Source organism: Dromiciops gliroides, chromosome 3 (assembly GCF_019393635.1).
Source record: "Dromiciops gliroides isolate mDroGli1 chromosome 3, mDroGli1.pri, whole genome shotgun sequence".
Classification (NCBI taxonomy): Eukaryota; Metazoa; Chordata; class Mammalia; order Microbiotheria; family Microbiotheriidae; genus Dromiciops; species Dromiciops gliroides.
In genome coordinates this window covers 661,341,579-661,364,323 of record NC_057863.1, presented here as the reverse complement: position 1 = coordinate 661,364,323, position 22,745 = coordinate 661,341,579, and the positions used below count along the sequence as shown (strand labels likewise).

General features: G+C 52.3%; 3 protein-coding genes across 5 annotated transcripts; all 3 read right to left on the bottom strand.

The window, feature by feature from the left end:
* Nucleotides 1–22: 22 nt before the first annotated feature.
* ZNF581 (zinc finger protein 581) lies at nucleotides 23–977 on the bottom strand. Its single transcript, XM_043994639.1, has one exon. It carries the CDS (start codon nucleotides 975–977, stop codon nucleotides 444–446), a length of 534 nt encoding a protein of 177 aa, XP_043850574.1. The 3' UTR covers nucleotides 23–443.
* Nucleotides 978–1,815: 838 nt separating this feature from the next.
* ZNF580 (zinc finger protein 580) lies at nucleotides 1,816–5,963 on the bottom strand. Of its 2 annotated transcripts, none has more exons than XM_043994642.1 (2): nucleotides 5,863–5,963; nucleotides 1,816–2,965 (listed from the first exon to the last, which is right to left on the bottom strand). In XM_043994642.1, the coding sequence occupies exon 2, from the start codon at nucleotides 2,889–2,891 to the stop codon at nucleotides 2,421–2,423; it is 471 nt and encodes a 156-aa protein (XP_043850577.1). In that variant the 5' UTR covers nucleotides 2,892–2,965; nucleotides 5,863–5,963; the 3' UTR covers nucleotides 1,816–2,420. The 2 variants fall into 2 exon arrangements, with proteins under 2 accessions (XP_043850577.1, XP_043850578.1); XM_043994643.1 differs by lacking the exon at nucleotides 5,863–5,963 and adding an exon at nucleotides 5,400–5,856.
* A 6,706-nt stretch (nucleotides 5,964–12,669) lies between these two features.
* On the bottom strand, nucleotides 12,670–16,393 carry LOC122750894 (zinc finger protein 580-like). Of its 2 annotated transcripts, XM_043997773.1 has the most exons (3): nucleotides 16,266–16,393; nucleotides 15,620–15,837; nucleotides 12,670–13,698 (listed from the first exon to the last, which is right to left on the bottom strand). In XM_043997773.1, the coding sequence occupies exons 2-3, from the start codon at nucleotides 15,798–15,800 to the stop codon at nucleotides 13,163–13,165; spliced, it is 717 nt and encodes a 238-aa protein (XP_043853708.1). In that variant the 5' UTR covers nucleotides 15,801–15,837; nucleotides 16,266–16,393; the 3' UTR covers nucleotides 12,670–13,162. The 2 variants fall into 2 exon arrangements, with proteins under 2 accessions (XP_043853708.1, XP_043853707.1); XM_043997772.1 differs by lacking the exon at nucleotides 16,266–16,393 and having other exon boundaries at nucleotides 15,620–16,034.
* Nucleotides 16,394–22,745: the final 6,352 nt, after the last annotated feature.

The following is a 22,745-nucleotide window of genomic DNA, read 5'->3' as shown; positions in this document are numbered from 1 at the left end:
CATCAAACTTGAGTTTCCTCCCTGAAAAGTCACTTTGCATTTATTCTGCTCATTGGTTTGCAGCCCTTGGGAGGGGGTTCCCTTCCACAACACCCCACCTGTGGAAGAGACAGAGGACACAGCCCCATCTCCTTCCCAGGGCCAGTTCTGGGGGATCCCCAACAAGAGTTACCCTAGGTCGGGTGGGGGTGGGGCTGGAATTGAGGGTCCCCGGCTTGTGAAGCTCTCCAGAACCATCCAGGAGAAGACAGACCGTGCTCAGCCTCCTTGGCGGGATGACGCCTACAGCCAGTGCTCTCTGGGAGGGAAGGGCTGGCCACCCCGGGAGAGGCGCCTCTGAGGCTGGGGAGGTGTGTCAGATCCCCTCAGTTCAGAGAGGAGGAAATCGAGACCCAGAGCCAAGATTAGCCAAGAGCCAGGATCCCAAAGCCCCAAGTCCCCTGTCACGGGTGCTTCCTCCTCATGTGTCTCTGCAAGGTGTTCCTCTCACTGAATCGCCTCGGGCAGTGCGGACACTGGAAGGGCCTCTCCCCTGAGTGCACTCGGCCGTGCTGGGCCAGCTCCCCGGCGTCTCGGAATCGCCGGGGACACAGGGGACAGGCGTGTGGCCGGCCGCCCCCGACTCGGTGCGTGGAGCGGTGCCGGGCCAGGTGGCTGGCCCGCTTGAAGGCTTTCCCACACACGGCGCACACGAAGGGCTTGAGCTCCGAGTGCGAGACGCTGTGCCTCTGCAGGTAGGACAAGTACTCAAAGACCCTGGAGCACACGGGACAGCTGTAGCATTTCCTCGAGGTGGACCCTGCCGGGACCTCCCCCGGGGGCGCCTCAGCTTTCTCTTCCACCAGCACCGTGTAGGGGATGCCCTGTGTGTCGATGAGGAGATAGCGGCCCAGCCTGGGGGGCTGTCCCGGAGCCTCGGGGGTCGACGAGGGGCCTGGCTCTGGGGAGGGAGATGCTTGGGGGGGCGGAGGTTCCATGGCCGCTGCCCACCCGGAGAGAAGGGGGCGGCAGCATCCACAGAAGCAAGGAGGGCCTGCAGAGAGAAGGGGCCGAGTGAATGGCCAGCCCCCCGTCTCCCCCTACCCATCCACACCACCTTCTCCACCCCTCCCCAGGCCCCTCTGACAGAGGGCCCCAGATGTCGAGCTGATTGAGGGACCTAACAACGCACCCCTCCCCCACCAGTGCCTAGGTCTTTACAGAGGAGTCTCTCCCTCCAGGATGCTATCACACCCCCCCGCCCCCGCCCATTTCGCCCTGCCCCGCCCCCCTCCAGCCCACTTGGGTCTCAGTCTATAACACTAGGTGCCCCCACCTGCCCAGGGCGGTCCCAAGGGCTCTCTTCCCCGCCCCCTCCCTTCTCAATCCCCCAGGGCCCCCCCAGCTCCACCCCCAGGGCTTCTCCCTAGCCCCGCCCCTCCACCCCCAACACCTCCCTAGCCCCGCCCCCTCTTTCCCCCAGGGCTCCCCTCCCCCAGCCCTCCCTAGCCCCGCCCCTCTCTGCTGCACCCCGCTCCACCACGGGCCCCGCCCGCCCTCTTAATCCCCGGCACCCTACTCGGTGCAGCGGCTCAAGGCCGGGGTCCGAGGTCCAGGCCTGGCCGCCCCCCCGGGTCTGGCGGCGTCAGGGGGATGGGAGGGGGCGCGGATGGACGAGGGGGGCGGCGGGAGGGAGCGAGCGAGGGGGCGGGGCGCGTGGTGCCGGAAGAGCTCCGGGCGGAAGCCGCGTCCGCGGGAGGAAAGTTCCGAGGGTGCGGGAGGGTTCCCCCCCAGCCAGGCGCCGTGCGCATGCGCGTCCTCCCGTAAGCAATGACGTCAGATCCAAGACCGTTTATTCGAAGTAGGAGAGATACAAACCCAGGGCCCCAGGAATGCGTTGTGGAATCCTCCACAAGAAGATTCGGGGCGCTTAGAGATCTCCTATCCAACCCCCTTAACTGCCAGAGCAAGAAACTGAGGCTCAGACGACAAGGCCCGCGCTAGGGCCCCCACCCCAGCCCGCAAACCACGGGGGTCCAGAATTCTAATCCTGTTCTGGTCAAGTCCTTCACAAACCAGGCCCAGTGGCCTGGCTCCGAGGGTCACTCCCCCAACCGGCGCCTCGCAGAGGGGACCACCCCAAAACCCTTCCTAAGGCTGGCCAGAGGCCTCCTCCCCGGTGTCTCTGGAGGCTGAAGAGGGAGGGAGGGTCTCTCAGATGGTCAAATCTAGAGCTAGAAGGGGCTTCAGGAAACATCTGTTCCAACACACACACACACACCCTCCACCTGCCCCCCCCCCCATAGGGGTGAGAAAACAGAGGCCTGGAATTAGCAATGGGACCACCTGGACAGTAGCTGCCGTCAGGATTCGAACCCAGGTCCTAGGCCTCCCGATCTGGTGCTCTGGGCTGCCTCTAGGCAAGACGTTTCCCTCAGCCCCTAGTGGTCCCTGAAATGCTGCGCCAGCTCTACGGCATCTCGGAAGCGTCGTGGGCACAGAGGGCACGCGTGGCAGCGGCTGCCCCCAGGCTGGTGCATGGAGCGGTGCCTAGACAGATGGCTGGAGCGCTTGAAGGCCTTCCCGCAGGCCCCGCAAATGAAAGGCTTGAGGTCCGAGTGGGAGATCCTGTGGCTCTGCAGTCTGAGGGGGCTCTCGAAGGCCCGGCCACACTCGGGGCAGCTGTAGCCCTTCCGAGGGGCCGCTGGGCACCCAGGGCCAAGCTCTCCTCTGACTGCCTCCCCCTTGGGGCTGGCCCGGGGGGGCTCGTCCTCCACCAGCATCGTATAGGTATAAGGGACCCCATTGGCATCAATGAGCAGGTACCGGCCCGGCCTGGGGGACGGTGAGATAGCAGAGGCCGAAGGTTCTGGCTTGGGAAAAGAGGCCGCCTTTGAAGGAGGCGCATCCATGGCCTTCTGCAGGATGGACGAGGGGGGCTGGGGGCAGCAGCTGCATCAGGACAGAGAGCTGGCCCCTCGGAGGCCTGCCAAGACAGACAAGGACAGTAGAGAAAGAGGTTAATGTCTCCCCATCCCTGCCCAAACCCAGACCTCCAAGCCTCTGTGCCCAGACTCCCGTTGCCCCAGCCTCTCCCATCCATCTTACCCACCCCAAGAGCTGCCTCCCTCACACCCTGCTCTGACTGCATAGGTGCCCTGCTCGGGAAGATTCCATGGTTCTCCATAGCCCCTAGGGGCAGTCCCCCAAGATCTGAGCATGAGCTTCCTTTCAGGCCCCCTCCCTCCCTGAGCATCACCTACTCTTCCTACTCAGGACACCTCAGCTTTCTGCGTGCCCCTGCCCAAACGCTGAGGTTTCCTTTGAAAGTCCCAGCACACCTCTGCACTGGCAGGGACCAAGCCTTGTGCATCTCTTCTCCCCCACGATGAGCTCCCACCTACCAAGGCTGCTGAGTGTAGGGGCTGAGAGCTAGGCTGGAGGGGGCCTACATGGCAAGGAAGGAAACCGAAACTGTCGCAGCCCAAGGCCACCCAGTCATTCCAGAGCAAGCACCCTATTCAAGTCCTTTCCTTTCCACAGGCCTCTACTCTCAGCCCCAGGGCTGCCTGGGTTCTGCCCTCCTCCACTCCACCTCTGGCTGGGAGCGTCTGGCCTCTTCTCCCTCGGCTTTCCCCTAGCCCATGTCCCTCTCACTCCACTGTCTGCTGGTCTAAACAGCCTCCCCGAAGGGCCACTTGGTTCCTCCCATGCCTTTCTAACTAAATCCTTCCCAAGCCCAGGCTTTTTCTCCCCCAGTTCAGGACTCAAATGCTGCCTCAGCTGGTCCCTCCCCTCTTCCCTCTCCAAGGTCTCCCTATCCCCTTTTCTGCCCCCCCTCCTTCCTCACTATTGTTCCCCCATTCCCTTTTCCAGAGGTCTCATTTTTCTCTCCAGTCTCTCCATCCTCCAGAGCCTGAATGACTCTTCTTCAACACTTAAGTCATTTCTCCTCCAGTGGTCTCCCTCCTTCTGATCACATGATCACATAGAACTCTGCCTGACCCCAGGGGCCACAATAGGAGCTGGAAGGGGAGGGGAAGCCACTGCCACTAACGTCCCTGATAAATGTCACCTCTCTCAGTGGGAATAAGAGCAGGGACTAGTGGCTCACTTTTTCTATTTGCATTTCCTGTGCTTATCAAGGAATCAATCAACGACTGTTTATTAAACACAAGGCTCTTTTGCTTAACTCTGCATTCAATTCCACACAGTCTCTGAATCATCTTCAAAGATCATATGCTTTAAAGATGGAAGGCCTGGGAGATCTAATTCCATCCTATCATTTGACAGAAGTGGAAACCGAGTCTCAGGCTATGACTGGCCTGAGGTCCCACAAGCAGTAAGTGGCAAAGGCAGGCCTTCACCTTCCAAACTGGGTGCTCTTTCCATTAGAATATAAGCCTTTGGGGGGGGGGGGAGGCAGTTAGGTGGTACAGTGAATAAAAGCACAGGCCCTGGATTCAGGAGGACCTGAGTTCAAATCCAGTCTCAGACACTTGACGCTTACTAGCTGTGTGACCCTGGGCAAGTCACTTAACCCTCATTGCCCTGCCCCCAAAAAAGAAATGAATATAAGCCCTTCAAGGGCAGAGAATGTCTTTGTTTTTGTATTTATCCCTAGTACCCAAACACATGGTAAGGGCTTAATGAATGCTCTCTCATCCAGTCTACTTTCTGAAAGTGCACATCATTCCTCTACTGAAAAATTGTTCAGTGGCTCTCCATGACCTACTGGGGAACACATAAACTGAGCCTGGCATTCAAGGCTCCCTCCGCTCTGTATCCACGTTAGCTCTCCAGCTTTATTTTAGTTTAGCTCCCCTCACATTGTGTATACTCCAGCCAAATCAGGCAACAGGCACTTTCTCCCAATGTCCATTTTGTCTTATTTTATTTTTTTTGCTTTGGTGTCATTCCTCAGTTAAAATCAATTCAACGACTACTTAATAAGCGCTCCCGTACCAGGCAGTCCGCTACATGCCGGGCTGGGGATACACAGACCAAAACCAGAGTCACTGCCTTCAAAGAGCTTACTTTCTATCATTATATGCCTAGCACGAGGTGCAAGGGGGGGAAAGCGTGATTTGGAACCAGGGGACCTGCACTTGAATTCTGAGCTGTTCTTTATTATCAGTGTCTTTGGGGGAGTCATGGAACCTCGCGGAAACTCAGTTTGTCCTCTGCAAAATGAGGGGTCGGGGGCAGCTAGATGGCGCAGTGGATAGAGCACCGGCCCTGGAGTCAGGAATACCTGAATTCAAATCCGGCCTCAGACACTTGACACTTACTAGCTGTGTGACCCTGGGCAAGTCACTTAACCCCCATTGCCTCACTAAAAAAACAAAAACAAAATGAGGGGTCGGCCCCCCGGCTTTACGTCCCCTCCTACCGTAGGCTAAAGTCCCCACTCTTCCTACCGAGCTTAGCGCACAGGCCGCCTCCTCCAAGAAGTCTTCCCTGATCCCAGCAGCCCCCAAAGCCTCCTCCCCCTCAGCCGGGAGGGGCCTGGCGCGGTCTCGGATCTCTCCTCTCCTTCGCTCACTCGCCGGTCTTCCTTCCAAGTTGCTCTCCGCCCTCTCCCTCCACTCCATGGTGAGGAGGCCCCAGCCTAGTGGGAGGGTCCTCTCAATCCCCTCCTAACCCTCTTCCCCCGCCCCACCCTCGAAGCCCCAGCTCCTTGCCCCAAGGTAGGCCAGCCCCCACATCCCAGACTACGCTGAAGCCCGGCTCTCTCTGCGCAGCCCTCTCGGTCCTCCACAACCCGCAGCCCCTCTAGCCCCGCTCTCTCCTCTCTATGCTCCCCTGGGTGGGTGCGTGGTGTCTCTGCGCCTCCTCCCGCCCCCAGCCCTCAGCTTGTCCGTGGCCCAGCCTGACCCATACCGATGCAGCTGCTTCTAGGGGATCCGCGGCTGGAGGGGAAATGGGCCGGCGGGACACCTCTGGGCCCTCCCAGAAAGCGCTCCGGTCAGAAACCGGCGCCCTCCGGAGCAAGATTCCGGGGCTTCTTTGGGCTTAAAGATCAGGGTTCGACCTGCCCCACCCTCCATCTTACACCAAATGAAACTGAGACCCATCTCGGCCCGAGACCAAGACAAGGATGCTGGGGGTGCGCTCGGAGATCAGCCCAATCTCCCCTCCCTCATCATTTTACACATGAGGAAACTGAGGCTCCAGTAGAGGGGAGGGGCTGCCTCACTTTTATCTACTGGGGCCTGATTTAGAGTGACATTTCATAAAGGCTTGTTTGATGAATTAGAGAATAAATAAACTAATAATTGAATGAATGAACTGATGCCCACAATCACGCAGGTTAAAAAAAAATGGCAGAACTGGAATTTAAACCTGTTTCTCAGAGCTCAAAGGAACCCCCAACCATGTCTTGGTCAACTCTAACAGCAAAGAAGCCTCCACGATCAGGCCGATCAGACCAATACGAGCTCGGAAGGGCCTACACAGATCGGGCACAAATAGTCTATATTTGAACATTTGGAGAGGAGGTAGCTCTAGGTGTGCCCATCTCACATTTCTTTTGAGTTACTGCGATTCTGCTTTGCTCACAGAGCACTGAGCTTTCTTTGATGCAGGCACACCGTGCTGGGGGGTTGGGGGGGTCGTGTGCCAGCATCTCCTATGCCAAAGTTTTTCAGAGAGGCTTTGAGAGTGTCCTTGTTGTCATTTCTTCTGACCTCTGTGTGAGCACTTGCTTTGTGTGAGTTCTCTGTAAAATAGTCTTCTAGGTAAATGTATGTTTGGCATTCAAACCTGGTGAGCCCATCAGAATTGCACTCTCTGCATTATGGTTTGAATGCCTGACAGCTCAGCTCAAGAAACGATCTCAGGAAGAATTTGTGACCAAACATGAGATAGAAAATATTATGAAATGTAAAATGGATCATTTTGTTTACATTAAATTTAAAAGGGTTTGCACAAACAAAACCAATGCAACCAAGATTAAAAGGAGAGAAAAAACTGAAAACATTTTTTTACAACCAGTGTTTCTGATAAAGGACTAATTTCTCAAATATATAGAGAACTGCATCAAATGTATATGAATACAAGTCATTCCCCAATTAAGAAATGGTAAAAAAAAAAATATGAATAGGCAGTTTTCAGATGAAGAAATTAAAGCTATCTATAGTTTTATGAAAAAATGTTTGGGGGGGCAGGGCAACGAGGGTTAAGTGACTTGCCCAAGGTCACACAGCTAGTAAGTGTCAAGTGTCTGAGGTCAAATTTGAACTCAGGTCCTCCTGAATCCAGGGCCGGTGCTTTATCCACTGTGCCACCTAGCTGCCCCCCAAGAAATGTTCTTAATCACTATTGATTAGAGAAATGCAAATTAAAACTACTCTGAGGTACCACCATCACATCTATCACATTGTCTAATATGACAAAAAAGGAAAATAATAAATGTTGGAGAGGATGTGGGAAAATTGAAACACTAATGCATTGTTGGTAGAGTTGTGAACTGTTCTAACCATTCTGGAGAACAATTTGGAACTATGCCCCAAAGGCTATAAAACTGCATATCCTGTGACCCAGCAATACCATTATTAAGTCTAGATCCCAAAGAGATCATAAAAAAGGGAAAAGGACCCACATGTACAAAAATATTTATAGCAGCTTTTTTTTGTGGTGGCAAAGAATTGGAAACTGAGGGGATACCCGTCAATTGGGGAATGGCTAAACAAATTGTGGTATATGAATATAATGAAATACTATTGTGCTGTGAGAAATGATGAGCAGACAGATTTCAGAAAAACCTGGACTTACATGAACTGATGCTGAGTGAAGTGAGCAAAAGCAAAAGAACATTGTACACAGTAACAGCAACACTGCCTGATGATCAACTGTGAAAGACTCAGTTCTTCTCAGCAATACAATGATCCAAGGCAACTCCAAAAGACTCGTGGTGGAAAATGCTCTCCACATCCAGAAAAAGAACTATGGAGGGGCAGCTAGGTGGCGTAGTGGATAAAGCACCAGCCCTGGATTCAGGAGTACCTGAGTTCAAATCTGGCCTCAGAAACTTGACACTTACTAGCTGTGTGACCCTGGGCAAGTCACTTAACCCCCATTGCCCCGCAAAAAAACAAACAAACAAACAAACTATGGAGTCTGAATGCCTATCAAAGAATACTATTTTCACTTTTTTTGTTTCTCCCTTTTTGTGGTTTCTCCCTTTTGCTCTGATTCTTCTTTCACAACATGACTAATGTGGAAATATGTAATGTATAACCTATATCAGATTGCTTGCTGGCTTTGGTAGGGGGGAAAGAAGGAAGATAGGAAGAAAAATTGGGAACTCAAAATCTTAAAAAAAAAAAAAAGAATGTTGAAAACTATCTTTACATGTAATTGGAAAATAGTAAAATAAAATACTATTTTTTTTGGTGGGGCAATGAAGGTTAAGTGACTTGCCCAGGGTCATGCAGCTAGTAAGTGTCGAGTGTCTGGGGCCAGATTTGAACTCAGGACCTCCTGACTCCAGGGCTGGTGCTCTATCTGCTGCACCACCTAGCTGCCCCCCTAAAACACTATTTTTTTTTAAAAAGAGAAAGGACCTCAGTTTTCAGTACTTTATCCTGCCAGGTGATCTTCAGAATCTTTCAGGTCTTCCTAAGACAATTCCAATAGAAGTGATTCAGTTTCCCTCTCATGGCACCTGTATACTGTCCAAGTTTCATAGGCATACAACAATGAGGTCAACACGACAACTCTGTAGACCTTCAGTTTGGGAGGCAGAAACTGGGAACAGAATCTGTTCTGGTATCCCCAGTGCCTCACCCATAATGGAGACAACTAAATAATATCACAAAAAGTAAAGTTGGTTTTATCTTTACAGACATTCCTGATGTAGGATTCATTCACCCAAAACAGTCTATACAGCTGGACCATCAACTGGTTCATACAATGATCACTATTAATGCAAAAGAAGAAATAATAAAACTGAGGGAAAGACATGGTGTGCAATTCAAACAACTCCAGGTTTACCTGTTTAAATAAGTTACACACACACACAAAACTTCAAAATGGATGCAGGATAGTTTAGGAACAGAGAACTAGCAGTTGGGTTTCGGTAGGAAAAGCTTTATGCATAACATGAGGTGTTTTTTGTTTGTTTGTTTGTTTTTAGTGAGGCAATTGGGGTTAAGTGACTTGCCCAGGGTCACACAGCTAGTAAGTGTTAAGTGTCTGAGGCTGGATTTGAACTCAGGTACTCCTGACTCCAGGGCCGGTACTCTATCCCCTGCACCACCTAGCTGCCCATAGCATGAGTTTTGAAAGAAACAAGGCATTCCAACAGGCAGAGTCAAGGAAGAAATGCATTCCCAGCCTGGGGAGCAGCCAGGGTAAGGGCACAAAGATAAGAGCTGGAGGGTCATTTGCCATCAAGAGCCTAGGCACAATCATCTCAAGGATGTTTAAAATCCAAAGTGGCAAGAGAACCATGAACAGAGGGAAAATCTGAAAAACTCTGCAGATTGTTGTCATTATATCATATCACTATTAAGAGAAGTGTGTGTGGGGGGGTGCAGCTAGGTGGCGCAGTGGATAAAGCACTGGCCTTGGACTCAGGAGTACCTGAGTTCAAATCCAGCCTCAGACACTTGACACTAGCTGTGTGATCCTGGGCAAGTCACTTAACCCTCATTGCCCTGCAAAAAAAAAAAAAGAGAGAAGTGGAGTCATCTGCACTCTACTAAGACAGTCTGACGTATGCTCCTAGAAGAAGAGATGGGAACAGCACAGAACAAAGATGGTAGAAGCAGCTGTATGAGGCCAAGAGGGAGGAGAGATTTGGGCTGAAGTAGATGAAGGGTTTTTTTTGTTTTTGTTTTTTTGCTTGCAGGGCAATGGGGGTTTAGTGACTTGCCCAAGGTCACACAGCTAGTAAGTGTCAAGTGTCTGAGGCCGGATTTGAACTCAGGTACTCCTGAATCCAGGGCCGATGCTTTATCCACTGTGCCACCTAGCTGCCCCCTGAAGTAGATGAAGTTTTGAGAGCTGTTGCACAATCAGTTCACAAGGCATGAAAAGAAGGGGAAGACACCAAAGTAGAAAAAAGTTCCATACTTTATTCAAAACAAAAGAATAACAACATATATACCTACTTTCCTATTTATATTAAATTTTTTATGAAAATAACAGACACCTGTAGATGTTAGAAAAAAAATTGGGGGGGTGTTTTTTGGTGGGGCAAGTGACTTGCCCAGGGTCACACAGCTAGTAAGTGTCTGAGACCAGATTTGAAGTCAGGGAAGATGAACTTCAGTCCTGGCACTCTATCCACCATGCCACCTCACTGACCATTTATTAAGTGCATACTATGTGAAGTGAGTACTGAGGACACAAAGAAGGGCAAATATAGTATCTGCTCTCAAGGAACTCAGTCTAATGAGGGAGATAATATGCAAACAACCATGTAGAAGAGAAATTGTAGATGACCTCTGAGAAGGTGCTAGAATCAAGGGGTGGTGGTGGTTGTAAATGGCTTGTGGAAGGTGGAATTTTAGCTCAGACTTGAAGGAGGCAAAGATTGAGCTCATCCCCCCCCCCCCACACACATATGCACAGCACAATGAATAACGCAGGCTGAATTGTCTCTGGGACCTTGCAAAGGTCCTTGATTGACCTCAAATATGAACAAAAACTTGCTCCCCCGCCCCTCTCTCTCTGAAAGTCTCCAAAACATTCAAAACCACCTCTCATGAAGCACTGGAGCCATGCACATTGGCCAGCTCTGACTACAACATGAGACAAATAAGAAACTATGGAGGGGCAGCTAGGTGGCACAGTGGATAGAGCACTGGCCCTGGATTCAGGAGGACCTGGGTTCAAATCCAGCCTCAGACACTTGACATTAGCTGTGTGACCCTGGGCAAGTCACTTAACCCCAATTGCCTTACCAAAAAAAAAAAAAGAAGAAGAAGAGTGAGAGATCTCATGATTGGGAAAGACCATGAGCTGGTCATGTGGCAAGAGAGGATGACCAATGAATTGCCCAGATGTTCCACTAATCTTCTCGAGATGACAAGAGGAAGTAAAAGCAATCTGTGTGGCACCTTGGGTGTACCCTTCGGAAGAATCTCTAAAAAGGATGCGGAGAAAAGAGCTCCATGTGATAGGAAGGCATAGACAGGTTAGGAGCAACATTACTGGAGGGAACAGCCACATAGGCCAGGAAAGAGGTGATGAGGGCTTGAAGGTGGAGGTGTGAGCAGAGAACAAGTGCAAGGGCTGTTGTGTAGGAGCTACTGGGGGTGAGGGAGAGTCAAAGATGACTCCAAAGGTGCAAGTCTGGGTCACTGGAAGGATGGTGTTCCACTCAACAGAAATGGGAAGCTAGGAAGAGAAAGTGGGTGGGTGGGATAAGGGGGCTGTTCTACACCTCTCACTCTGTACTTCAGACCCTTCCACATTGGTGTTTAGCATAGTGCTTGGCACAGGGCTACTATTTAGTAAACACATGTTGATCTATGTAATGGTTCCTCACACAAGGCCCTTCATCTCCTCTCTCCATGCCTTGGCACTGGAATTCGCTCCCTCCTTAGCTTTTCCTCTTAGAATTCCTAATGTCCTTGAAGACACAGTTGAAACCCCAGACCTTTCCTGATTCCCACTTCCCACCATCCCTGATTGCTAGTGCCCCCTTCTTATTAACTTCTAGGTTTTCTATTTGTACTTATGTATGCATACATTGACTCCTGGTGGGAGGTAAACTCCTTGAAAGTAGGAATATCTTTGGGCAGGGGAATCCCCACCCAACTAGCATAGCACCTGACACATAGGAAGCAGCTGATAAATGTTGGATTACCTTGAGAGGGAGGCAGGATGGAGCAAAGGTTTTTAAGGGATGGGAAGACCTGGGCATGTTTATAGGTGGCCACAAAGGAGACAAGTAGATAATGGGAGGAGATGCTAGAAAGGACAAGCTCTCAGAGGTGGGAGGGGAGAGCTTGGCTTACCTCCTTCACAAAGGAGACAAGGGAGGAGGATGTAGAGGAGTCAAGAGGCACAGAATGAGGAAAAGGAGAGTTTGGGAGGCAGCTCTCATGGGGACTGAAATAGAGGCTCTCACAAAGTACTAGGGTTGCCAGATAGCAGTGAGAAACAAGCATATGAATTTATACTGGAACCATCTCCATGTGATCACATGTTTTCTGAGCACCAGGTCCTGTGCGAGGGCTATGGATACTTAGGCAAAAGTGAGATCCATTCTGCTCCCAAAGAGCTTACAGCAGGCAAGGGTGTACTGAAGGAGATGTTTTTGGGGGCAGCCAGACAGCAGACAAGGGCCTCAAGGCAGATGGTGGCACACAGTCAAATGGGCTAACTGTGGCTTCTGGTCTGCAGAGGAGGGAAGAGCAGGTGGCATGGGGGGGGGGAGCATGAGGCCATACCTTGACAGGTCCCTCAGCTCCCATAGAGATGATCTGGTGAAGTCCAAGCCCTCCACTTTACTGAGCAGGAAACTGAGGCCCAGATAAGGACAGGGACTTGATGGGTACCCCATGGCTCCCTTAGAATCACCTAATCCAGGGGCAGCTAGGTGGCGTAGTGGATAAAGCACAGGCCCTGGATTCAGGAAGACCTGAGTTCAAATTTGACCTCAGACACTTGACACTTACTAGCTGTGTGACCCTCATTGCCCCATAAAAAACCAAAAACAAACAAAAGAAAGAATCCCCTAATCCAATTCCTTTACTTTACAACTGGAGGAAGCAAGGCCCAGGGCAAGGGAGAGACTTGCCCAAGACCATACAGAAGACAGCTGCTGAGCTCAGATTCCAAGAGCCCTTGGGGTGTCCAGTCCTAGGAAGGAATCACAGTCACTCCAACAAGTCTTTACTGAGCACCTCTGGTGTGCCAGGCACAGTGGGGTGGGGGGTACCCAGAGGCATAAGACCCCAGTAACAAAGGGTTCCTCCATGTAGTTGTCTGTCACTTTACCTTCCCAGTACTGGGGAGAGACAGGGAGGGCTGCAATCAGGTGCCCCCATTTTCCAGAGTGAGAATGGTGAGGCCCAGGGCAGAACAGCAACTTGTCCAGTTACAGGACAAGAGAGTGACAGAACTGGGTCAAATTCTGGGACCCCAGAGGCTCTTAGGCTGGGGTGGATGGAGAGAGCCATATCTCTCCATCTGATTGGAGCCAGCGAAGGTGGGGTTTTGTGCGTTAGTGTCCCCGGATGTGCTGAGCCAGCTCTCGAGCATCCAGAAAGCGGCGTGGGCAGAGGGGACAAGCGTGGGCACGGCTGTTTCTGGTTCGGTGGGTGAGGCGGTGCTGGCACAGGCTGCTGGACCGCTTGAAGGTCTTGGCGCATACCCCACAGACATAGGGGCGGAGGTCCGAGTGTGAGATTCCGTGGCGCTTCAAGTAAAGAGGGCTCTTAAAGACTTGGAAGCATTCTGGGCAGGTGTAACCCTGTGCTGGGGCCCCCACGGCCCCTGCTGCCTCCCCCTGGGGGGCTTCCAGCTTCCTCTGGGGCTGATCTTCATCCAGACGCACTGTGTACATATACGGGACGCCATTGCCGTCAATCAGCAGGTGGCGGCCTAGCCTGGGGGGCGGCTGGGGAGCCAGGGTTCCTGGGGAGGAGGGGGGGGAGGAGCCCAGACACCCCTCTGAGGAGGGAGGTGCCCGAGGCGGACAGGGGTCCATGGTGTCCCAGGAGAGGTTCACAGGCAGAGGACAGGAGGTGCAGCTGGAGGCTGAAGGAAAGGTGGGGGAGAATCTCAGGCTGTCACTCAGAAAATTCACCCTGCAGACCCCTTTTTCTGAGCCTTCCTTCCCCTCCACTCTTCAGCTCAGCCCCACAACCTCGGATGCCCCGCCTTCCCTCCACGGTCGTCACCAAGGTGCCCAAAGCCCTTCTGGCCCTCCCCCATTCAACCCCCTCTCAAGTCTGCCCCCCATTCTGCCCTCAGAGGCCCCCTACACCTGTTCATCCGCTAGAGTCTGCTCCTTTGATGGGAATCTCATTCACTCTCCCAGGGAGTCTCCATCCCCACGAAGAACTGTGCACCCACTTCCTCTTGCAGCACTCCCCAACTCATAGATGTGACTGCGGCCAGAAGCAGGGGAAGGGCTCCGGGGTGCAGTGCCCTGCCGGGGCAGGGGGGCTGCACCCAGATGTCGCTGAGCTCGCTGGGTCCGGACCCTTATTTGCCCCAAGGTCGTGGGGTCTCCATCCAGCAGCACCCAGGGCTCTGCAGCCCACACCCAAAGAGGGAAGGTGTATAACAACAGCATCTAGTAGGTGCTCTATAAATGCTTATTGTCCCCACGCCCGTCCCAGAGCTGTCCGGACCCTCCCGCCCCTCTTCGCCCACCTCTCGAACCCTCCGAGGCTCCCAGGGGCCTGCCCCCGTCCCCGCGTGCACGCCCACAGTCACAATCACAAGCACCCGCGCCGACTCACACGCGCGCACGCCCCCAAGGGCACCCCTGCACCCGCTCGCCCCCGCGCCGTCGCTCCAGGCCCGGGCGCAGGCGGGACTCTCAAGCAGGTCCCGCTCCCCGAGTCTTCTCCCCTCCCCCCAGCCCGGTCTGGGCCCCTCCCACCCTCCGTACTCCGCGGCCCAGGGCGGGGGGACACTCGGCCCGCTCGCCACAAAAGGCTCCCGCCAGACATGAAGCCCCGAAAGGCGGAGGCGGGTGCGGGGGGGGGGCGTTGCGAGACCGGGCCAGAAAGGCTACGGTCTGGGCAGGCGTCCCTCCTCCTCCTAGCCTCATTCAATGCTCGAGGAGCCAGAATTGGTGCCCACTTCCCAAGAGCCCCCCTACCCCGAGGTCCCCGATACATCACGGAGGCGCTTGCATATCCCCATCGACTCCACGTTTTCCTCTCGGGGAGACCGAAGCCAAGGGAGAGGCAGGGAAGGCGGAGCCCCGATATGGAGGGGCCTCCTCGGGAGACGGAGGCACAAAGGGGCCGCCACAGGGCACACAATCCGGGAGACCCGAGTTCAAATCCTGCCCTGGCCAAGTTACTGAGACTCTCTCTGCTTCATCTTCTTCCGCCGTAAAGCGGGGATAATACGACCCCGGCCCACAGGCTGTTGTGTGGGGAGAGGACCTGGGTACTCCGCAGAGGGACCCCCCCCAGCGGCCGCCCCTCTTGGCCTCCAGCACCCCCCCAGTCTCCTCTCCTCTTACAGTTCCTGTTCTGCCCCCCCCCCCCGCCCCACGCTGTGAGTCTCCCCTAGTCTTTTCACTTTCCCTCTCCATCAGCCCCACCCCGCCTCCCCGCTCCCTTGGCCCGCCTCTCTCCTCCCTTCTCCCTCATCTCGCCTTCCCCATGCCCCAGCAGGGTATGTCTTCCCCATAGCTTCATGTCCCCCATCCTTCTGCCCTCCCAGTGTGCTTCCACGTTGATCCCTGCCATTCCCCCAGGTTTACTGTGTCTCTCCATCCATCCCCTCCCTAGGATCTTTCTATCCACCTTTGCCCCCACCCCCATTTTTCTCACAGTTCTAGCTCAAGGACTCATCTCCTAACCTTCGCAGCCCCTTCCCCTTTATTTCTTACCCTTCTTTCTGCCCCTAAAAACTATTTCTCCTCATTACCATGAACAACCTCTACAGGTTCTCACCACCTTGCTTTCCCAAGTATTACCTAGAACCCGCTCACCTTCAAAATGGCCTTGACACCCTCCCATCTCTCCTCCTGCCTCATCCCCATTGGGGACCCTCGATCCTCCAGCCTGCGTCCCCAATGAGGGGATCCTCTTTCCACTCTCCTTCCACAAGTTCAGTTCCACCCCTTTTCTGGTACCCCACGGGGAGGATCTGGTCACAGGCGCCCGCGGCATTCCCACATTCCCATGCTTGTCAGTCACAGCCGCAGGCCTACCGCAGATTTGCAAGCAAGGAATTAACATCTACTCAATTACAGTGACACAAGCAGTCACAGAACTGAGCGGCTATATACACAATTGCACGCATAGTCACACATCTGTGTGCACAGTTAACACACATCCCGACAAGCACACCCTTCCTGAGATCCACAGCCCCGACCCCCTCACCCTACCCCTCTCTAGCCTCCTCTTTCTTCGATCTCTCTGCTCCCCCCCTCCCCCGCCCCCGCCGGGCTCCTGTACGGGGTGGGGGCTTCAGCTCCTAGAGGGCCAGTGTTGGGCGGAGACCTATCCCCAGTAACTGAGACCCACGGAGGGGAAGGGGGAGGGGGAGGGGGAGGGGGAGTAGGGGAGAGAAGAAAGGCTGCATGGCCCGACAGGACAGGCTTCCCCTACTTCTCAAGTCACTCTCCCTCGTATCATTCTCTCGAAGGGGAAAGTGAGGCCTAGACTGGGCCCCAGGCCCTCTCACTCCCCCACCCCAGCCTTCAATATCCAGGATCTGCCGCGGATCCATAGAAGCTAAGCAGGAAGGTGCTTAGGCTGGGAACGGGGGTGGAGGGTGGGTGAGTGGGGGTGTTGGGGGAGGGGAGAAATAGGCGCTTAGGCACAGCCTGAGGTTGCAAAAACAACTTCTTTATCACTTGCCTCACCGCCCCCCCTACACACACCCCCAACCCGGCCCTCGCATCCAGTCTGGGGCGCCCGCACCTGCGGGGCGATCAGAGTAAAGAGGCCACAAAGGGGCGCCACAGTACACCCTAACAACACGTGCCCTCTGGGGGCAGGCTCCCCTTAGGTTCTCTCGCCGCGGTACCGCTGTCTCTCTAGCCCGCAGCCAGGAAAAGAGGCTCTCTATGGTCCTCGTAGCCCCTCCCGGCCACACAGGGACTGATCGCTCTGGCCCGCACCTCCAGGGGGCTCTCTATGGTTGGGGGGGGGGTGGAGGGGTGTACGTATGTGTGTGGTGGGGGAGAGGATCCTTTCTAGCCTGCCTTCACCTCGTCTCTATGCTCCTTCTCTAGGGCCCTCTATCCTGCAATTGCCAGCTGCAATTGGTGCATCGTGCTCTCCCGTCCCGGCGAGAACACAGGCGCGCGCGGCCGCACTGCGGGGTCCTCGATGAAGGGTCCGGCTGGAAACTCGACCCCAACGCAGATCCGTACCCGCGGTCCTTGTGTTCCCTCCCTGACCTCTGTCCAGTTCCCTGCGGCTCCCGAATGGTTGGCCCGTGAAGTTCACAGCCCAGTTTTGAGATGTAGAACCTGGGTCTCTGACCGGACCCTCTAGTGCGGCCTCCTGCTTCGGGCCCGAAGACTGGGCCCGGCCCACGGCAGGCCTTTTCAGCGGGAGCCGCAGCAACATTTAGCGCTGCGAGGCCATCTTCCCCAGCCCCGTTTTACAAATGGGGGAGACTGAGGCCCGGAGAGGGCGAGGCCCGCACGGTCCGGTGTCTCCCGCCTTGACACCGTCTGCGCACGGACATTGCCGACCCTCTTCTCCCTGCCCACGAACCCCTAGGGTCAGCCGTGGAGCACCAAACACAGGCCTTTGAGGGCTGGGGGCAGATGACGGGGGTGAACCCCTACAGGCTTTGGGGGGCAGCAGGGCACCTTCCAACAGACAGCCCGGCCCTTCAGCCATATTCCCCGGGCCCCTTGGGGCTCCCTTGCCTGCACCACACCAGAGCCCCAGATGAACAGAGGGTGCCAGGGAGGAGGGGCGGGAGCCCCCGGGGAGGGAATGGGGGAAGACCCCCCTCCCAGGAGGGGAATAGGAGCTGGTATGTCGCAGAAGCCTAGAGTGTCCATCACGGGCAAACATAAAGAGCCAACTCTGTGTGTGTTAGGCACTGGGATGGACAAAACAGTTCTTGCCAATATGGAACTTCCGTTCTGTGAGGCAAGCCAGATGGACAGATGGACGCCTACTAGTAAACAGCATGAAAGCAGGTAATAAACATCCCGGGCCGGGGGCGTCGGGAAGGCTCTCGCGGAAGGGGTGCCGCTCGGGCTGAAAGCTGGAGGAGGCTGGCGCTTCGGAGAGCTGCTCGGCTGGAAGGCTTTCTGCAGGCCGGTTGTGCCAGGTCAGACAAAGCTCAGGACTGTGGCGATCCTGCGCCCCTCCCGGCTCTCCACCGTACCCTCTGAGCCTCACGGCTGGATGTCACTGCTTTGCTGTCCCATGGCTGCACGACTACCCCAGCCACGGGCTGTGCTTAGAGTCTGCCAGCACCAGACTCCTGGGTACCCCCCTGTACCAGATTAGACATCATCTCCCCCACCCACCTCATTTTAAAGAAGAGGAAACCCAGGCTCAGAGAAGTAACACTTTAAAGACCTTTTGTCATAAAAAGGAAGGTTTGGGGGTGGCCCATCCTCCAGGCCACACTAAGCACTTTGTGTCCTCACCCAGAAGTTGCTAGTTTGACACACATCTTCTTCACTACCCTATTTATTTGTATCCTTGTATCTTGTGCCTATGAAATTTTATATCACCAAAGTAAAATGGTTATTTGTTTACATTTATAATCACAATCAAAAGACAGTCATAAAAAGGGGCAGTTAGGTGGCATGGTGGATAGAACATCAGCTTTGGAGTCAGGAAGACCTGAGTTCAAATTCTACCTCAGACACTTATTACCTGTGTAACCCTGGGAAAATCACTTAACCCTGATTACTTAAAAAAAAAAAAAAGTGCTAGGTGCATTGGCGCAAGGTCAGGGTTAGGCCAAGCTTTCTGGTTGCCAGTTGCCTCCTCCAAAGAAGTAGTTGTTGGAAGTGCAAAGAATGAAGGGATAAAATGGGGGAGCTGAGACCTAACGGACACACTCTTGAACCTCCAGAACTCTCCACTGTCTTCTGTTTGTAGGCACCCGCATCCATCAGTTGTTCTCTTTGTTCTCATTCCTTTCCATACCCAGCCATCCACTATGGTACTTATTCCAATTTTGGTCCCTATCCTGTATCTGTCTTCCACCGTCACCCTGATTAGCCCAGATGACCATCTTGGAGCTAGCAATTCATGACCAAGTTCTCAGGTGTGTTAGTTATATAGAATTGGTCGATTTGAACAACCTCTAGGTGGCATAATGGATAGATTACTAGATTGAATATAATGACAGATTACCAGCTGATGGGGGTAGTCAACCTCTTTTAGCCTCAGTTTTCTCATCTGTAAAATGAGAACAAGAATAGCATCTATGTTGTTGTAGGATTATTGCGAGTTAGACAAGAGATGTGAAGTGCTCCGCAAACCATAAAACATTATAGAAACGACGAAGGCGATGATGACAATGACAACAAAGGTTTTCATTAGTAAAATAGGAAGAAGGAGCTTTGTAGATTGTCTAGTCCTGGCACCTCAAACAAACGGAGGGCAACTAAATACCCTCTTACCATCCCCTCACCTCCCTGTTTACCACATTTATTCTAGCCTTCAAAGGAAATTAAAATCAGGATGGAGAAATCATGCCTTTTCTATGTCATCCATTAGGAACTGAACAACTGTTTCCTTGGGATCTGCTTTAAATATAGTTCATCCTTGGCCAACAGCCAAATGTGGGCTGCTAAGAATGTATTTGCCCATAGAATGGCCACAGTAACCCAAAAAGGCTTCAAGGGGAAAGTCCTGGGGAGGAAGAAAACACCTTTGAAGTGTATCTACCAAATAAGATGCAATAGCTACAAAGGAGGAACAAGTAAATGTTTTTTATTTTGAACTCATGTTAAATTCTGGTTGGTCTGTGGGGAAAACACATTGGTAGGGGCTTGTGAGCTGTGCTGTTGAGTACTGGCTGGCCTGTAGTTTGCCTTAAAGCTAACAACTTTTCAGGGCTTCCATTTGTGTAGATGTTGATTGGAGGTCATGGAAGGAGAGTGGGACAACACTATGGGTTGTGTCCAGGATCTCTCTGGCATTGCAGGAATCCATTGTGGTTACTTCCTTTTTTTTTTTTCAGGGCAACGAGGGTTAAGTGACTTGCCCAGGGTCACACAGCTAGTAAGTGTCAAGTGTCTGAGGCCAGATTTGAACTCAGGTCCTCCTGAATCCAGGGTCGGTGCTTTACCACTGCGCCATCTAGCTGCCCCTGGTTACTTCCTTTTTAAAATAACATATCTCGGAGGAGCTAGATGACTCAGTAGATAAGCACTGGCCCTGGATTCAGGAGTACCTGAGTTCAAATCCGCCCTCAGACACTTAACACTTACTAGCTGTGTGACCCTGGGCAAGTCACTTAACCCCAATTGCCTCACCAAAAAAAAATAAAATAAAATAACACATCTCCTTTTTTACTCCCTCTCTAGGTTTAGCCAAGGTGACTTAGACTGCCCAGCCCGGATGATAGACGGCATATTTGAAGAAATGAGAGCATCTAGATATTTTTGCCATAACTTATACTGTTGCTTATAAAGTACACTGAAGGGTTTCTGTTTATTAACATTGTTGCATCACTGGTGTACAATGTGATTGAGATCAGGAGAGAGCAGCTACCCATAACTATTCAAGTACTGGAAGACTAATGTTCTTTTAGGGACACCAACAACTATTGCTCATGGGTGAGGAAGCTGGAGGCTTATCCAGTGAGAGGAATAAATGAGGTGGAAGTAAGGAGCAGTACTTGGAATAGCTTTCCTATAGATGATGGTGTGGTGTGATAGTATTGCACTTCACCTTGACAGACGCATTGGTGAGAAGTAAGGGTAGTGCTCAGAGAGCCTGACAAGGGACTCAGTGGGGAAAACTCAGGTCCTTTTTAGAGGGGCAACCCTTTCAGAAAATGAGGAATCTTTGGTGGCTAGATGGTAAAAGGAGACTCAGTTAGATAAACTGGAGCCTACTTGGGCTCCCAGCTTCTTTTCCCTTTTGGTGTTTGTTTCTTCTGAATCATTAGTGACCAGATCTCTAACATGAGATGGACATGTCTGAGATTGGAGGTCAGCTAGTGAGTTCAAGGAGTCCAAAGGGTCTGGACTGAAACTGAACAGCAATAGGGAAGACATCCCCAAATCTATTCCAGAGCACTTGGAGAGGAAGCCCATCAAAAAGAGGCTTGGTAGGGGCAGCTAGGTGGTGCTGTGAATAAAACACCAGCCCTGGATCCAGGAGTACCTGAGTTCAAATCCGGCCTCAGACACGTGACACTTACTAGCTGTGTGACCCTGGGCAAGTCACTTAACCCCCACTGCCCTGCAAAAAAAAAAAAAAAAAAAGGCTTGGCCTAAGCCTGGCCTTTTACCAGCAGATGCATACTGGAAGTCATTTGAACTGTGCAAAGCGAATGTGAAATAAAGTGCCTAATTATTAGTCTGGCAAATGGCTGTATGTTCTGATAAGATTTAAGTAGCAACCCCTACCAGTGTGTTCTCCTTTAATAGTCAGCCAATAGATACAATCGCTTAAAGAAAAGGCATTTTGGTTTTAGAAAAAATCTCTGTAAAGCATTCCCTTGACAACCCTGGAGTACTTTCTTGAGCAGACACAGTATCAGTATTAAGAATGGGCTCACACATACAAAAAGTAAAACAGCAGAGAAGTTCACCAAAAGGGGGCACATGTGGTCAAGGTAGCTCATGTCTCCAGCACACTAGGACACAAATGTCCTTTCTGTTTTCATGGTACCCTCATCTTGTCTCCCCATGATAACAGTCTGCACTCCCTCCACCCAGGTTCTATTTATCCTTCCGTCATGGAATTTGGACTTGGAAGAGTCCTCAGAAGCCATCAGGTATTCAGCACTTTATCCTCCATTTGCCTCTTTTTGTTAACACCAAACCTCATGTTCCTGCATAATCCAAGACTCTCTATTTCCCCCTTCAACCCAGGATCTATCCTTCCAGCATTTCATAATTATCAGAGTTGTAAGTATCCTTAGAACCATCTAGTGTAGCCTTCTCTATAATATGCCCAACAAGTGATCTTCCAGGGCTCAAAGACTTCCAATGTGAGCAGAGGCCCCACACCTCCTTGGAAGTCCAATCCACTTGTGGATAATTCTTTACACAAAGTCTCAATGTGCCTCTTTTCTGCCACAGAAGTCTAATCCTGCTAACATCTGACAGAACTTAAAAAACTTGAACATTTATGCCTTCTTAGACTCACCACCCCAAGAACTCTCTACTTGTCCACCATCTCTCTGTGATACCTATCTCACTTCCCTTTCAGGGCAGCTAGATGTTGGAGTGACTAGGAAATCAGGCTTGGAATCAGGAAGATAGGTGTTCAAATCCAGCCTCAGGAATTTTCTAGATGTGTGGCCCTGAGCAAGTCACTTAATCTCTGTCTGCCTCAGTTTCCTTAACTGTAAAATGGGGATAATAACAAAACCTACTTTCCAGGGTAGTTATGAGAATCAAACTAGATATTATGTAGAAAACACTTAGCACAATAGCTGGTTCAGAGTAAGCTCTTAAATGCTCATTTCTTCCCTCCCTTCCTCAAGACCTGTCTATGACCCCAACTGGTCCTCTTGAGCTTCCTAGGCTCACGTTCCAATTTTGATGTCCCCTGCCTCCCTTTTCCTCTAGTGGAACAATCTCTCAGGTCCAGAATCACTCAAATCAGGGCAATGGATAGGATAAAGATCTCTTTGGTCCCATTCACTGCTTGAGTTTGAGTCTGTTTGAATGAATGAGGAAAGAGCTCCAGGATGGAACTCATTTTTCTATTGGAAAGTTGTGTGTGTGTGTGTGTGTGTGTGTGCACGCATGTTGCTGTTGTTGCTTTTACCTATGTAGTTTATGAATGTTCACATGGGTCTATCCAGAGATGGCTCAGTGAGAGGCTAGAATAGATCTTTCCAGGCTCTCCTCCAGGGGAGATTCAGATTTCTGCCATGATAGTTGGGGCCAGTGGCTGGCTATTCTGCTCTCCTCAGAGAGAGGGGGTACCAAGCTAGAA

What these genes read in the sequence shown, in the direction of transcription:
- ZNF580 (XM_043994642.1), bottom strand. Translation starts at nt 2,891, where the DNA reads ATGGATGCGCCTCCTTCAAAGGCGGCCTCTTTTCCCAAGCCAGAACCT.
- ZNF581 (XM_043994639.1), bottom strand. Translation starts at nt 977, where the DNA reads ATGGAACCTCCGCCCCCCCAAGCATCTCCCTCCCCAGAGCCAGGCCCC.
- LOC122750894 (XM_043997772.1), bottom strand. Translation starts at nt 15,869, where the DNA reads ATGTTAATTCCTTGCTTGCAAATCTGCGGTAGGCCTGCGGCTGTGACT. An exon ending in GTGTCAAGGCCATTTTGAAG is followed by an intron (nt 13,699 to 15,619) that starts GTGAGCGGGTTC and finishes CCTTTCCTTCAG; the next exon opens with CCTCCAGCTGCACCTCCTGT.